This window comes from Equus przewalskii, chromosome 18, assembly GCF_037783145.1.
Source record: "Equus przewalskii isolate Varuska chromosome 18, EquPr2, whole genome shotgun sequence".
Taxonomy (NCBI): domain Eukaryota; kingdom Metazoa; phylum Chordata; class Mammalia; order Perissodactyla; family Equidae; genus Equus; species Equus przewalskii.
Genome location: NC_091848.1, coordinates 34,192,256 through 34,205,897, shown reverse-complemented (window position 1 = coordinate 34,205,897; position 13,642 = coordinate 34,192,256). Strand labels below are relative to the sequence as shown.

Genomic DNA, 13,642 nt, shown 5'->3' with positions numbered 1-13,642 from the left:
ATTTTTAGGGCAGTGAACTACTCTGTATGATACTATAATGGTGGATACACATCATTATACATTTGTCTAAACCTACAGAACATGCAACACCAAGAGTGAACACTAAGGTAAACTATGAACTTTGGGTGATAATGACGTAGCTTCATCAATTATAACAAAGGTAACATTCTGGTAGGGGATGTTGATAATGATCGACGCTTTGTATGTGTGAGAGCATGGGGGTATATGGGAACTCTGTCTTTCCTCTCAATTTTGTTGTGAATCAAAAGCTACTCTAAAAAATAAAGTCTTTACAAAATTAAAAAATAAATAAAAAGAGATGAGCTATCAAGCCATGAACGTACATGGAGATACCTTACATGCATATTGCTAAGTGAAAGAAACCAATCTGAAAAGGTTACATACTTATGATTCCAATTATAGAAGATTTTAGAAAAGGCAAAACTAGAGACAGTAAAAAGATCAGTGATTGCCAGGGGTTCCGGAGGAGTGAGAAAGGAATGAACATGATGGAGTACAGGAGATTTTTAGGGCAGTGAAACTATTCTGTATGATACTGTAATGGTAGACACATGTCAAAGCAACAAATGTGTAAGCAACAAATGTGTATGTCACATTTATCAATGTATAACACAAAGAGAGAAACCTAAGGTGAACTATGGACTTTAGTTAATAACAATACCTTAATATTGGCTTACGAACTGTAACAAATATAACATACTAACGCAGGATGTTAATAACAGGGGAAATGGGGGGGGGGGGGGAAGATATGGGAACTCTACTTTCCACTCAATTTTCCTGTAGATCTAAAACTGCTAAAAAAATTAAAGTGTAATAATTCTTTTAAATGTATAAAGGAGGATAACAAATTATATTAAACAAACAAGCAATCTCAGTTTATTTCAAACTAATTTACAAATGTATTAAAGATTTAAATGTTAAAAACAGAACCCATGAAAGAATTTGAATATAGGTAAATGTTATTATAATCTTGGGGACAGGAAAGCCTTTCTAAGCATGATACCATGCTTAGGGCAGAAAGTACAAAAAAATACTGATAAATCTAACCTTATATAAATATGTGTTACTTTAAAAATTAAAGTTTAAAAACAAAGGACAAACAAGGGAAGCTATTTCCAACTTATATGCCAGACAGAGTTGATATCCTAATGTAGATTTTATACCTCTAAGAAAAAAGGAAAAAAATGTGGTGGGAGGGGCAAATGACATGAACAAATAATTCACAAAAGAAACTAAACAACTACGTAAGAAAATTCTTACATTGTTGGTTATGGCTTTAATCAAAGAAACACACAATAAAATATCAAAATGACTAAAAGTATATTCCACATATCAGAGTTGAAAATATTAAAAAGATGGACAATACTCTCCATTGTTTAAGGTATAGTATATTAGTCATTCTTCCACATACAGCCTAAAAAATTAAATTGATATAACATTTCCGAGAGTAATTTAACAAATTACATCAAAAGCCTTTTTAAAATGCGTGTCCCCTTTTACGAAGCAGTTCATTTCTAGGAATTTATCCAAAGGATATAATAAAGGATGTAGAACAAAGAGGCACACACAAATGCAACATTGTTTATAATTCAGAAAAATTATATACCTAAATGCTCCAAGGAAATCACTAATAAAACTACAATAGTCTATACAACATAGTCATTTAAAATGGTACAAATCTACTGATACGAAAAGACATCCAATGAAAAATTTTGTGGGATAAAAATAATATGTATAGGACAGAGAAGTCACACAATATACACTTAAGCAAATTCAACTACAGCACCTCCCTCTGCCAAAAAAGGGCAATCCTACCTATTAGTCCATCCAACAAGTGAATGTCATAAATGAAAATGAGGAAGGAGAAGATTGTTCCCTCAGGTGCTCTCCGTTTTCAGGTCCCTCTCATAATGTGAGCATCTCTATGTCTCACCGTGCCAAGTGTAAGTCTATGTGCTTTTAGTATAAGAGGGCACTTAAAACACAAGCCAGATAATTCTGTTACTCAACTGAAGAAATTATTTCTTTCCATAAAGGAAAAAACAATTGCATTAGTTGAGACGGTGTTAAATTCTTGATTTTCAAGGATAATTTTAATCTGATGTGATTTTTCACCTTACACCCTGATTTTAAATATTAACTCTCTTGCAGGAAACAATTCTACTGTGTTTTACTTGTCTGGGGAATTTGTTTTGCAAAATCAAAGTGTATAGAGAAACACAAAGAATAACATTCTAGAAGGATATTTACCCCATTTAAGAATTAGGAGGTTATCTTTGATGTGAGAATTCTCTTGCTCATAATATTGTATATAAAATACCTTTATCTGATCTTAATGTTTTACATGGAACATGTATTATTTTTTATAATAAATTCCATTTTGGAGAGTTAGAGAAGGTAACTAGAAAGCTGTAAAACACTGAAATATATCACTGCCATTTCAAAGGAAAAAGAATTGTATCAGCTGACTCAAAGCAAGTACAAAGTTTTTATAACTAAAATATACAACAGCCAAATCTACTCAAGTACAAATACTCCGCTTCCTTCTAAACCAATGTACACTTAAAAAGACATTTTGACCCTCAAGGAGAAAAGAATATCATACAAAATTTAAAAGTAGGTATTACAATTTGTGTTTCACACACTAGAAACAGGAAAAATGTCAGGCCAGTGTCCAAAAATAAAGTATTTCAACACTTTAAATACTATTTGACTAACAGTCATAGGGTACTCACATGCACATTCCTTAAGACAAGGTGTGTATCAAAACGAATCAGAACTTCTTAGAAAAATGGCTGATTCGGAAGCTGGGGCAGGATATGTACAAGACGAACCTGGAACATCTTGTTATGCCAAAAAGCAATAAAGCGCCAAAAATAAAAAACGATGGGGGCATGTCATAAGGACAAAAGAGCAAGCTTGAGAGGGTTCCCTCTAGATAAATCTAAGACAATCCAAGCACCAAAATCATTAAGGATGATGATAAATTATCAATTATTGAAAGAAAAATGATAGATAGATAGGGGAGGGGGGCTCTTGATTAGTGTAAGATGCCAGGTGTTAAGTGGAAAATGTAGAGGAGTGCTACTATTATAAAACTGCCATTTTCAACATAGTAGAAACTGGGTCAGGCAAGTGTCATCAATGGATGCTAAGTCAAAGTGGAAATTCTGCTAAAGAGCAGAGTATGTGCACGGTGTTAAAGTGTCTCCCCCACACAGGGTTAAGAAAAAAAGAGTAACTATAGAGTAGAGAAATCAGACAATTCTGTAATTGGGTGATCAAAATTAACATCACCAATGAAGGGCAGAAGACATCATGTACCTCTAGATGTACAGAACCCTATAGAATACATAACCTGAAACTAATCACAAGCAAATATCAAACCCCAAGTAAGAAACACTATATAAAAAATTAAGATCAGGGCCAGACCGGTGGCATAGTGGTTAAGTGCACTAACTCTGCTTCAGCAGCCAGGGGTTTGCAGGTTCAGATGCCGGGTGCGGACCTAGTACCACTCATCAGGCCACGCTGTGGCAGCATCCCACATAAAACAGAGGAACACTGGCACAGATGTTAGCTCAGCAACAGTCTTCCTCACAAAAAAAAAAAAAAAAGAGCAGAGGGGAACTATAGTCTTCAAAAATGTAAATTACATAAAAGACAAAGAAAGGCTGGGGAAGTGTGCCCAGATTAAAGGAGACTAAAGAGATATGACAACTAAATGTAATACCTGGTCCTACACTGGATAGCGTATTGGAAAAATAATTAGAAAAGGAAAAATTTGACCCTACAAGATGAAACAGCTTAGACTAGGAGAAATATTTAGTTTATTTTACAGCTCTGTGATAACAAGGTTCTAAAGAGAATTCACCACATTCAACATAATCAAAGCTGCTTCAGAGCAGTAGTAAGCAAATTAGCAAATAAGTAAGAATCCAATTCAATCAAAACCACCAACTAAAAAGTTACTGAAATTTCCCTCCAATTCCACAAAGTTTTAGATAATATTCTGATCCAAATCCTGTGATAAATGTTTTCCTTTCTCCACCCTAGCCCACAAAGTTACACACACATGAAATTAACAACAGACCAAAATGTAACATCACTGCGACCAATTATAAGCACAAAAATCTAAGAAATTTTGACATTTTACCATAATAGCTGGAAGTTCACAAATCTTGCTTACTACATAAATGCACTTTTCAAAATGTGTAAATGTCATCGCTATAAACATCAGTCCGTGATTATTAACATTCTCCTTCAAAGTAAAAACTGTTTTAAAAAATGTCACCGACTCTACAAGTCAACATCTGTAAAATATGCTTGTTGTTAGTGTTATGGCATTAAAATACTCAATTTATGATAAAGAACATCCTAATGGTTGAAGGTGAGGAGAGGCTCTGAATTCAGATTAGTTGAATTCAATTTCTGACTCTAAAATTTTAGTATCAGAGGGTTCTTGAAAAAGATATGTTATCTCCCAGTGCCTCAGTTTTCTAACTTACAAAATGGTATAATCATCTCACAGATGAATATACACTTCACAGGATTATGATGACTAAATGAAATACTTGTATTAGCACACAGGAAGTGCTCAATAGGGCCAGCCCCAGTGGCCTAATTGTTAAGTTTACCACACTCCATTTTGGTGGCCCGGGTTCAGTTCCCGGGTGCAGACCTACCCACTTCTCTGTCAGGGGCCATGCAGTGGCAGCAGCTCACACACAAAAAGAAAAAGATGAAGCATGGCAACAGATGTTAGCTCAGGGTGAATCTTCCTCAGCAAAAAGAGTAAGATTGGCAATAGATGTTAGCTCTGGGCAAATCTTCCTCAGCAAAAAAAAAAAAAAAAAAGTGCCCAGTAGCTGTTAGCCATTATTACTTTTTATATACACTTAAAAAGGAATCATATTCTCATATCCATTAGGATGGCTACTATAAAGAAACTAAAAATAACAAGTGTTGGCATGGGTGTGGAGAAATTGGAACCCTTGTGCACTGTTGGTAGGATTGTAAAATTGTGCAACCAGTATGGAAAACAGTGTGTTAGTTCCTCAAAAAATTAAAAATGTAACTATCATATGATCTCACAATCCAACTTCTGGGTATACATCCAAAAAATTGAAAGCAGAGTCTCAAAGAGATATCTGCATACCCACATTCATGGCAACGCTATTCATCACAATAGCTAAGAGTTGGAAACAACCCAAATGTCCATCAACGGATAAACAAAAATGTGGTATATACATACAAGAATATTATTCAGCCCTAAAAAGGAAGGAAATCCTGTCTGATGCTACAACATGGATAAACCTTGAATACATTATACTAAGTAAAATAAGCCAGTCACAAAAGAACAAATACTGTATGATTCCCCACATGGGAGGTATTTATAGCAGTCAAAATCATAGAGACAGAAAGAAGAACGATGGTCGCTAGGGGTTCGGGTAAAAGGAAAAGAGGAGGTCTTGTTCAATGGGTATAGAGTTCTGAACTGTTTTGAAACAATGTCAATATATTTAACACTACTGAACTGTGCATTTAAAAATGGTTAAGATGGTAAATTTTATGATTTTTTACAATTAAAAAAAAAGTCATACTTTTGAAACCCAGTATCTACAAACTTAAATGTTCTTTACCATGTAAAGGGCTAGTGAAACAACCAGTTAATAGAGAGCAACAAATGAACTAGGAGCTAAAAAATCTCAGAAATGGACAGTGTTATTGCATAATCCATCTTCATTTTGAAATATCTGCAGAACTAAAATAAAACACTGCACTAAAATAAGCTTGTATTTACCGCAGACAAAACATACAAATCACATGACTCAACTTACGCAACGCTCTAAAGCCAGCTGATCTTGAGCCCAGGTTTTTCTCCTGTGCACAAGGAAAGCAGATGAGTTCATCTGATCCCAAAAGTAACCTGAGGGGTCTAGACTGGCATGAAATCTTTGAGGACCACCAAGGCTGCCTCAGATCCCAGACAAACCTAAGAATCAGAAATGACCTCAAACCACTATGGACCTGAACACTTGGGCTCTGACTGCAATCAAACCATATTCAGTCCAGTACTTTACTCACAAAATTTTCAAATACAGTCATGCGCTGCATGACATTTCAGTCAACGACGGATCACATATACGACTGTGGTCCCATAGGATTAGTACCACATAGCCTAGGTGTGCAGTAGGCTATACCATCTAGGTTTGTGTAAGTACACTCTAGGATGTTCACACAATGACACAATCACCTGACGACACATTTCTCGGAAGGTAATCCCACTGTTAAGCAACGCATGACTGTAAAGTATAGAAAATGAGACTACAAAATCAAACATGTTAAATTTTCAAATTGCTCTCACCTAAATTAGGTATTAAAATTAGCCAGACTTTAACTCCTATTTATACAAAAATAATCACCAGATGTTTGGAGAATAAATTTGAAACAAATGTATAGTTCATGGATTTTTTTAGATATAACTTTAAATATCCAGCACTAAGGAAATAACTTATCAGCTGAAATTCAAAAAGTTAATAAAAACTTTTCTGCTTTCAATAATTTTTAAATCTTCAAGCCATCCTTCAAGGATACTACCAAGCATCAGAGCTAGAACAATGATTGCCATATTTCATTGAATAGAGGATACTGATATTAAGAATATCAATTATAAGATGCACAATTATTTCATGTGCCACCAAGAATGTAAAATCACTGTCAACAGACATCAGTTATAAAATGCATCCCAAATTCAGAGACATTAAAATATTTAAAAATTGGTATCTTAGAACAGATATAATACAATATGTGCATGTGTGTTCCTCTCAATAACCCCAACATACCAGAAACCTAATCTATAACCTATAACTACAGAGGGAGGAAAAAAAAATCAACATTTCTATAACACCAAAATCTCTAGAGCCCCACACACAAACTTTTTTTTAATATGCAAAAGCAGTCAATACAAACTACCAGTTCAAACAATCAATCAATAAATAACTGACGCAGACTGCAAGTCCAAAGAAGTAACTAGATAATCCTCTACAGCCTAAGGAAACGATTTCCAAAGTCAAGAACCTAAGCACCAAACGACTTTCAAACAACTCAGTTGGTCAAAACCCATGTCTCCTTTAATTCAATGGTCCACAGGGACCAGCTCAGATGACAGAGTGCCACCTACTAAAGGAAAAAGCAGTTAATCCAGGATTTTTCAGTACATACTATGAACACAATGGACTCTGGTTTAGCTTAGGGCCACTGACAGGTTGAAAGTACATTACCAAATTGTTTCAAAAACAATGGTACAGGTGCAAAGCAAAAAGAAAACCTTTTGGCCTGAAAATTTTCAAAGACTGAGAACAGTAATAAAGGTTAATAAATTAACCCAATTTCAGCAAACACAAAAGAATGCATTTATTAATTTAGCAGTGTCAACAATTAATTCAATTACAGTCTAGAAACACACAAAAAATTCTACTAAATTTACCCATTTCAAAATTCCTAAAATCTACGACTTTTCTTACACCAAAATCTGACACCACATCCTATAAAACATTAAAATACATGTAAATCTAAATATCAGAGTAAATTCACAGCCAAGGAAATTACAGAAGACAAAGACAATTCACAACTATAAACTTAACAATTAGAAAGCTATCAGAATCCAGTTATGTATAAGAATAAAGACATTCAAAACAGCCTAGGCAGAATATTCCAAAAAAAATCCCTCCAATTATAGCAAATCTACCTCCAATCTACAGAGAAATCTAAGAACTGTAGATTCTGTTTGGTAACTTCAGTAACCATTTAGTTTTCTTAAGTTGAAGACTCTACACAGAAGGATCGCATCTGCCTGTCTATGTCTATATGTAAATGAGGCCATACAAGTCATACTATTTTTTCCTAAACAGCAACCCTACTAAGTATAACATTCCTAGGTTTCATGTTGATTTAAAAAACCAAATAACGAAAAATAATTTTTCCTTCCTTTTTTCCTGTTTTTTCAGAAGAATCCAATTTGATCATTCATTTGGACCTTAAACCTTAGAGCTTAGAAATTCAAATAGAAAAAAATGTCCATCAGTTTAAACAAAAAAGGCAAAATGCTGATAATTTTTGAAGACGGGTGATAGATATACAGCAGTTCACTACACTATTCTCTCTACTCTTGTGTATGCTTTTAAAAGTCTATACAAATGTTAAACTTTTAAAAAATATTCAGATGTATTGAGTGGTCTTCTTTAAAATCGTCTTTAATTCTAAGACAAAATTAGTAGAGTATCGATTTACCAATAACGTATTTGACAGGGTCCACAAACTTGAAAATAATTCTCAAATCAGATCAAAAGTCACTCTATCAACAGACAGATGTCAGGACATATCTACTTGGAAGTTACTGAGGAAATAAATGTAATGCAATGAAGTATATGTCTTGTGTTAATATGCTGAATAGTCAATGACTAATAAGACATTTCATTCTTAGACCTGGAAGAGACAAAGTATCTAGTTCAGTGGTTTGCATGCATACTTTTTAAGGTACTTAGAGGAGAGGGCCAGAGACAGATCACCTTGTTTTGTATATTGCGGATTTTGTACAAAATATAACATTTGGTTTTAAAAAAGGATCTGGCCACTTAAAAAAAATAAGGCTTAGAAACTACTGTTCCACTGCACATTCCACCCACATTCTACAGCTAATACTGTGACCTAGAAAAGGTTAAATGACTTGTGTATTATCATCCAATTAATGGCAGTGTCAAGGACAGAATTCAAGACTCTTGTCCAGTTCTCCTTCAAAACAATGCACCACTTCAAATTTAAGTTACAGTTAAGAATAAAATTGTTTCCATTTTCTTGTCTGTAAAATAAGTCTAGACAAGATTATCTCTAAGACCATTTTCCAGGTCTAAAATTCTGACTCCATGAATGCCAAGTTTAAACAGAGGTCTATATTATGGGAATGAATGTTCTTACACAGCAGAACTCTTCAAACATTTTCAGGAACTCCAGAAAAATACAAGTCAAATCCAGAAAAATACAAGTCAAAATACAGAAACAGGCTAACAGTCGCCCAGTTTAGGTCCTGAAACATATTTGCAACGTCTCTATCTTTTAATAGTTAATACTAGGATATGAAACACTGTTATCAGAGACCACTGAAAGTTTTTTTGGTTATCAGATCTTTTTGGAAAGGATATTGGCCTAACTATCAAAACACACAACTCACTGGATGTTCAGGTTACTGAATGCCTCATGGAGAACCAAGTACATCACTCTCAAGTTTAAAATAAATGAATTCAGAAGAGCATTACGTCCCGCTGACAAATAATGGTTGCGAATAAAGTTATAAGTCCCACCTATTAAAGCCTGAAAGAGGTTGCTCTGAAATATGTTAATAACCCGTTCTATGGAACTTCTGAGCTGTCTGTCTTCAGTTTGGCTTAGTTTGGAACGATATTCTTCCAAAAGGTGCAAGGCTCTCTGGGTATCTGAGAGGAAAAAAAAAAGAGTCTGATTAAAACTATATATTTACAAGAAAGTATTACACACCAGCTAGGCAGCAAAGGATTCTGCAAGACATCTAAACGATTCCCAAAAGCCTCCAAGTCAATCGATGCCATTAAATTTACATATAAGTATATTCCCTAGAATTATCCAAAAAATTTTAAACATATGTCACAGTAGAAAACAGAGGAAGGTGAGTAGTCTGTAATAAATGTGTACTGCTAGTCTACCACAACAAAAGATCATTTGATCCAAGTATTAGTAACATAGTTTCAGCTGATCTGATATGCAAAAGCAGATTATCTACAATTTGTCATTATAATCCAAATTTTAAGTGTTTCAAAATATCAGCTCTTAGCCAATATCCTGCATTTGCTCACAAATTAGTGGTCAGTAAAAATGATAAAGTGAAATACTAAAACACCAATTCAGAGTTTTCAAAAAAGACCTTTCAGAGGGAAAAAGTCAATGCTTCTCTAGTCACTAGAGAGATGTGAGGAAGAAAGTTTGACAAACATTAAGTGCTTCCATCTTCTGAATGATGTGAGGTTTAGATTTCCTAAGTATAGTAAGGCTAGGACTGTACTGCCTCATCAGAGCTACACACACATTTCTAAAACACAGCAATCACAAAACAGACATAGAGAAAAGCAAGTGACATCCACAAGAGAGCTCCAAAATAAATTCTCACCTTGCTTCCGGACCGGCATTTTTCTCCAGAATCAGGAAGAGGGCACACACCTTTAAAAGCAAAAAACAGAAAGGAAACAGAACTAAAGAAAAGAATAGAAGTGTGATTAACCTAGCATTTCCCCCTAAATCTCAAATCGAAAAACTCCCAGCCCTATTTGAAAAGCCCACCTGGCAAAGTTTTCCCAAGTGAAAGGAGGAGCCTCAAAACCCAGCAGTGTCAGTCAACCTAGAAAGCTTCTACCTAGGGGTGGGTACCCTTGCCCATTAAGAGCACACAGAAGTCGGCTGCCGAATTCTCCTCGAAAGCTGCCCACTCTCTAAAGGGCACTAAATGCCTCGACCTGGGGCCACCCCCCACGTCCTGGCATAAGTATGCAGACTTCCCACCTGCTACTGGGGGGGTGAAGAGGCGCTCCGACCCTTGCCCCTGAGCCAGCAGCGGCTGCAGGGCGCTCCGAGGAAGGACCAGCTGGGCTGATCACCGCGCCCCGCGCGGGCCCCCTCCCCTCGCTTGCCTTTCTCCGGGCTCGCTTCCTCCGGGCTACTCCAGCGGGGGCCGGACGGGGCAGCGGCCGCTCTCCGCGACGCCCTCGCGCCCCACATGCACACCTCCGCGGGCCCCCAACCTGCGGCGCCGCCACAAAGTTCCTGCGAGCGGCGGGCGCACGGAGCTGGGGTGCGCTCCGGCCCGACTCGGGCGGCTCCCCCGCCCTGCCCCCGCTCCACGTCCCCCCGCCCCGCCCGGGGCTCGCGGAGCTGAGCTCAGGGGGGTGAGGGAACGGGGGAGGAGCTCCCCTCGGCGGCCGCACCCCCTCTGCCTGTGCCTGTGCCTGTGCCGCCGCCTCCACCGCCTCCTTGCTCGCCGCGGTCCGCTCGCCCGCTCGCCCTGTCCCCTCCTGGCCGCCCCACCCCCGGAACCTCGCCTCCTCCCGCACCCCCAACCGCTCTCCCCCCAAACTTTCCGCCAAGATGGCGGCCCCAGAGCTGGCCTGCCGCGCCCCCACGTGACCGCTCTCCCAGCGCGCTCAGCCAATGGGAAGTGAGGAGGCGGCTCGCGCCGAGCCCCGGGCTCTCCGCGCTGCTACCTTTGGTTCGGAAGGGGGAGGAGGGCTGGCAGGGGGCTGGGGAACGGGAAAGGGGACCCCGGGAGCATCCCCAGTGAACCTCATCGCTTGGAAGCACGGCCACCCAAGTGACTCCGAGGACAAAGGAGGTGACACACAGACTCTACAGGTGGTCTGGGGTGGCCCTGGAAGAGCCCGCCTTTACCTAACCCTAGCCCCCCGCAGTGTCCCGCGGTTCTGAGCGAAGAGCACCCCAGGCCCAGAAGGGTCGGGGTGTCTGCAGAGAGACGTGACCTCACACCAGATCCAAGACACCTTTAACCTCGCTAAACACGTGCAGTTTCCAACTCTACAGCAGGAGAGAGTACCTGGCGCCCCCGGGGGTGGATCCCCAACCGAGAAAAGCGGTCTTTGGGAGGAGTCCACTGCGCCACCCACGTTAGTGGGCGGGGAGGGCGGAGCCTGGGAGGGGGAGAGGGAGGAGTTAGGGCGGGGGGGTGCTGTCTCTGCGGTGTCTTCCACTTTGTGCTGATTTTTTTAAGTTACTATTCGCCCCTCAGTAAAAGTTTTTTCTGGAGGGGAGGGGTGAATTAAAGAAGGCCACGTAAAATAGGGAGATTGGTTAATTTGATAAGATTTGAGGGTTTTACTAGAGGACTTTTTTAAGTCTAAGTGATGAATTCCCAGCATGAATGCTTTTAAGGGTGGGAAGAGAAAATTCGTTCCTTCTTTCACTCACTCATTCATTCATTCCTCCTTCCGTGCGTCCCCTGTCCAGTCATCAGTCTCCACGTATTACCCAAGCTCTAGCGGCCCCTTTAAGAACTCACCTGTAGCCGCCTCCTCCGAAGCCGAGCCGCCCTCCGTTCGCAGAACTGGTTTAAGTTTTGATTGCAGCCCCGAGCGGGACTCCAGGACGCCCAGGACCTCGCTCCGGGGCTGTAGGAGAATCACGGGAAGCTCTCCAAGTCACTGCCCAGGTCTTCGAGCCTCTTCTAGATAACAAGACTCTCCCTGCTCTGAGGTTGAGAGAGAAGAATTTGCCCAGGGTCATCCAGTGTTGGTGACAAAACTGGAAACACGGAGATCTTGTCTTTCAAAACCGGAAGACTCTTCCCAGTAAACTTGACAGCTTGTCACCGAGGCCATATCCTTGGGCTAGTAAAGGGAAGTGTCGGGAACCTTGTACTGTAACCATAACAGTTAGTCAGAGGTATGCTGACCACTGGGTTTCACTTTTGAATTGCAGCCTAACCTGGGAGAACCCAACGACTTGAGGGCTCATCTAGACTCCCCGTCTCAGTTTAAGATAAAGAAACTCAGGTCCAGAGAGGAGAAGCAACTTGCCCAAGGACGTATAGGCTAATCTGTGACAGAAGCCCAGAATTAGGTCTCCTAGCTGCAGTCCAGGGCTCTTTCCACTGTAATGTTGGACAACTCGACAGTGGTATGTTGGTATATTGGCAGCAGATCTCTATGCTGTCCTGGATCAAGCATCTTTGGAGCTTGAGCAACAGTTAAAACAACACTTCATAGAAGAAATTGGATGGAAAAGTGAGGGAAATCTAACAACAAGAAGCTTAAATAGAGAGATTTTTTAAAATAGGGAAATGGGGCCTTTTTAATTAGTGAAAATGGCTGATGTCATGCGTCTGTTATTATTAAGACTTCATTGATGAACTGTGAATGGAATAGTTCCACTTAAGGAACCATTCTAAGAGTGGAATCTCATCAGAATTCAGGAGAAGGAGAGAGGGATTTCACCCTCCCTCTTAATATCATTCATTGTTCATATATGTTCACTTGCTAGGTGATGGGGATAGAAATGAATAATATCCAAGTCCAGCTCTCAAGGACCCACAGCCTGGTACCAAATGGATAAAGGCAAGTGCAGCGTTTCCCAAGGGCTACTGAAAAGTCAAAAGCAAAATTTGTGTGAATTCTCAATGTCATCCTAGTCCTCCCCTAAAAACAAAGAGGAGAGGGAGAAGGAAGAGGAGACAAGAGGGCATGATGCCTTTCCCTTCTTGTCATCCTCTATCCCTATGCAGTTGTCAGTAGCATCGAAAAGCAGAAAAGAAGCTGGCACTTGTTCCACCCTTAGGGGCCCTGACAAGTCCAGGCCTACTATGAGGGACCTTTATTCCTCATTCCTTCTTTCTATCAATTTGTATTAGTTATCTATAGCTGCATAACAAATTCCTCAAAGCTTAGTAACTTAAAACTTAGTAGCTTAGTAACTTAAACAACAATAAACATTATCTCACAGTTTCTGCAGGTCAGGAATTCAGGAGGACCTTAGCTGGATGGTTCTGGCTTGGGGTCTCAAGGATTGCTGTCAAGATATCTACCAGGCT

General features: G+C 39.4%; 1 protein-coding gene across 16 annotated transcripts in view; it reads right to left on the bottom strand.

Moving 5' to 3' along the window:
• Positions 1–11,109, bottom strand: part of DLG1 (discs large MAGUK scaffold protein 1) — a 262,589-nt gene extending 251,480 nt beyond the window's left edge. For 8 of the 16 annotated variants that reach the window (XM_070583431.1, XM_070583434.1, XM_070583435.1 and 5 more), the window contains exons 1-3: positions 10,737–11,109; positions 10,220–10,269; positions 9,381–9,512 (exon numbers count right to left, since the gene is read on the bottom strand). In XM_070583431.1, coding sequence (XP_070439532.1) covers positions 9,381–9,512; positions 10,220–10,238 — 151 coding nt within the window. In that variant the 5' untranslated portion in view covers positions 10,239–10,269; positions 10,737–11,109. Of the gene's footprint in view, positions 1–9,380; positions 9,513–10,219; positions 10,270–10,608 lie in introns of all 16 variants that reach the window. The other 8 variants (XM_070583439.1, XM_070583454.1, XM_070583456.1 and 5 more) reach the window with 4 other exon arrangements.
• Between the last annotated feature and the right edge of the window lie 2,533 nt (positions 11,110–13,642).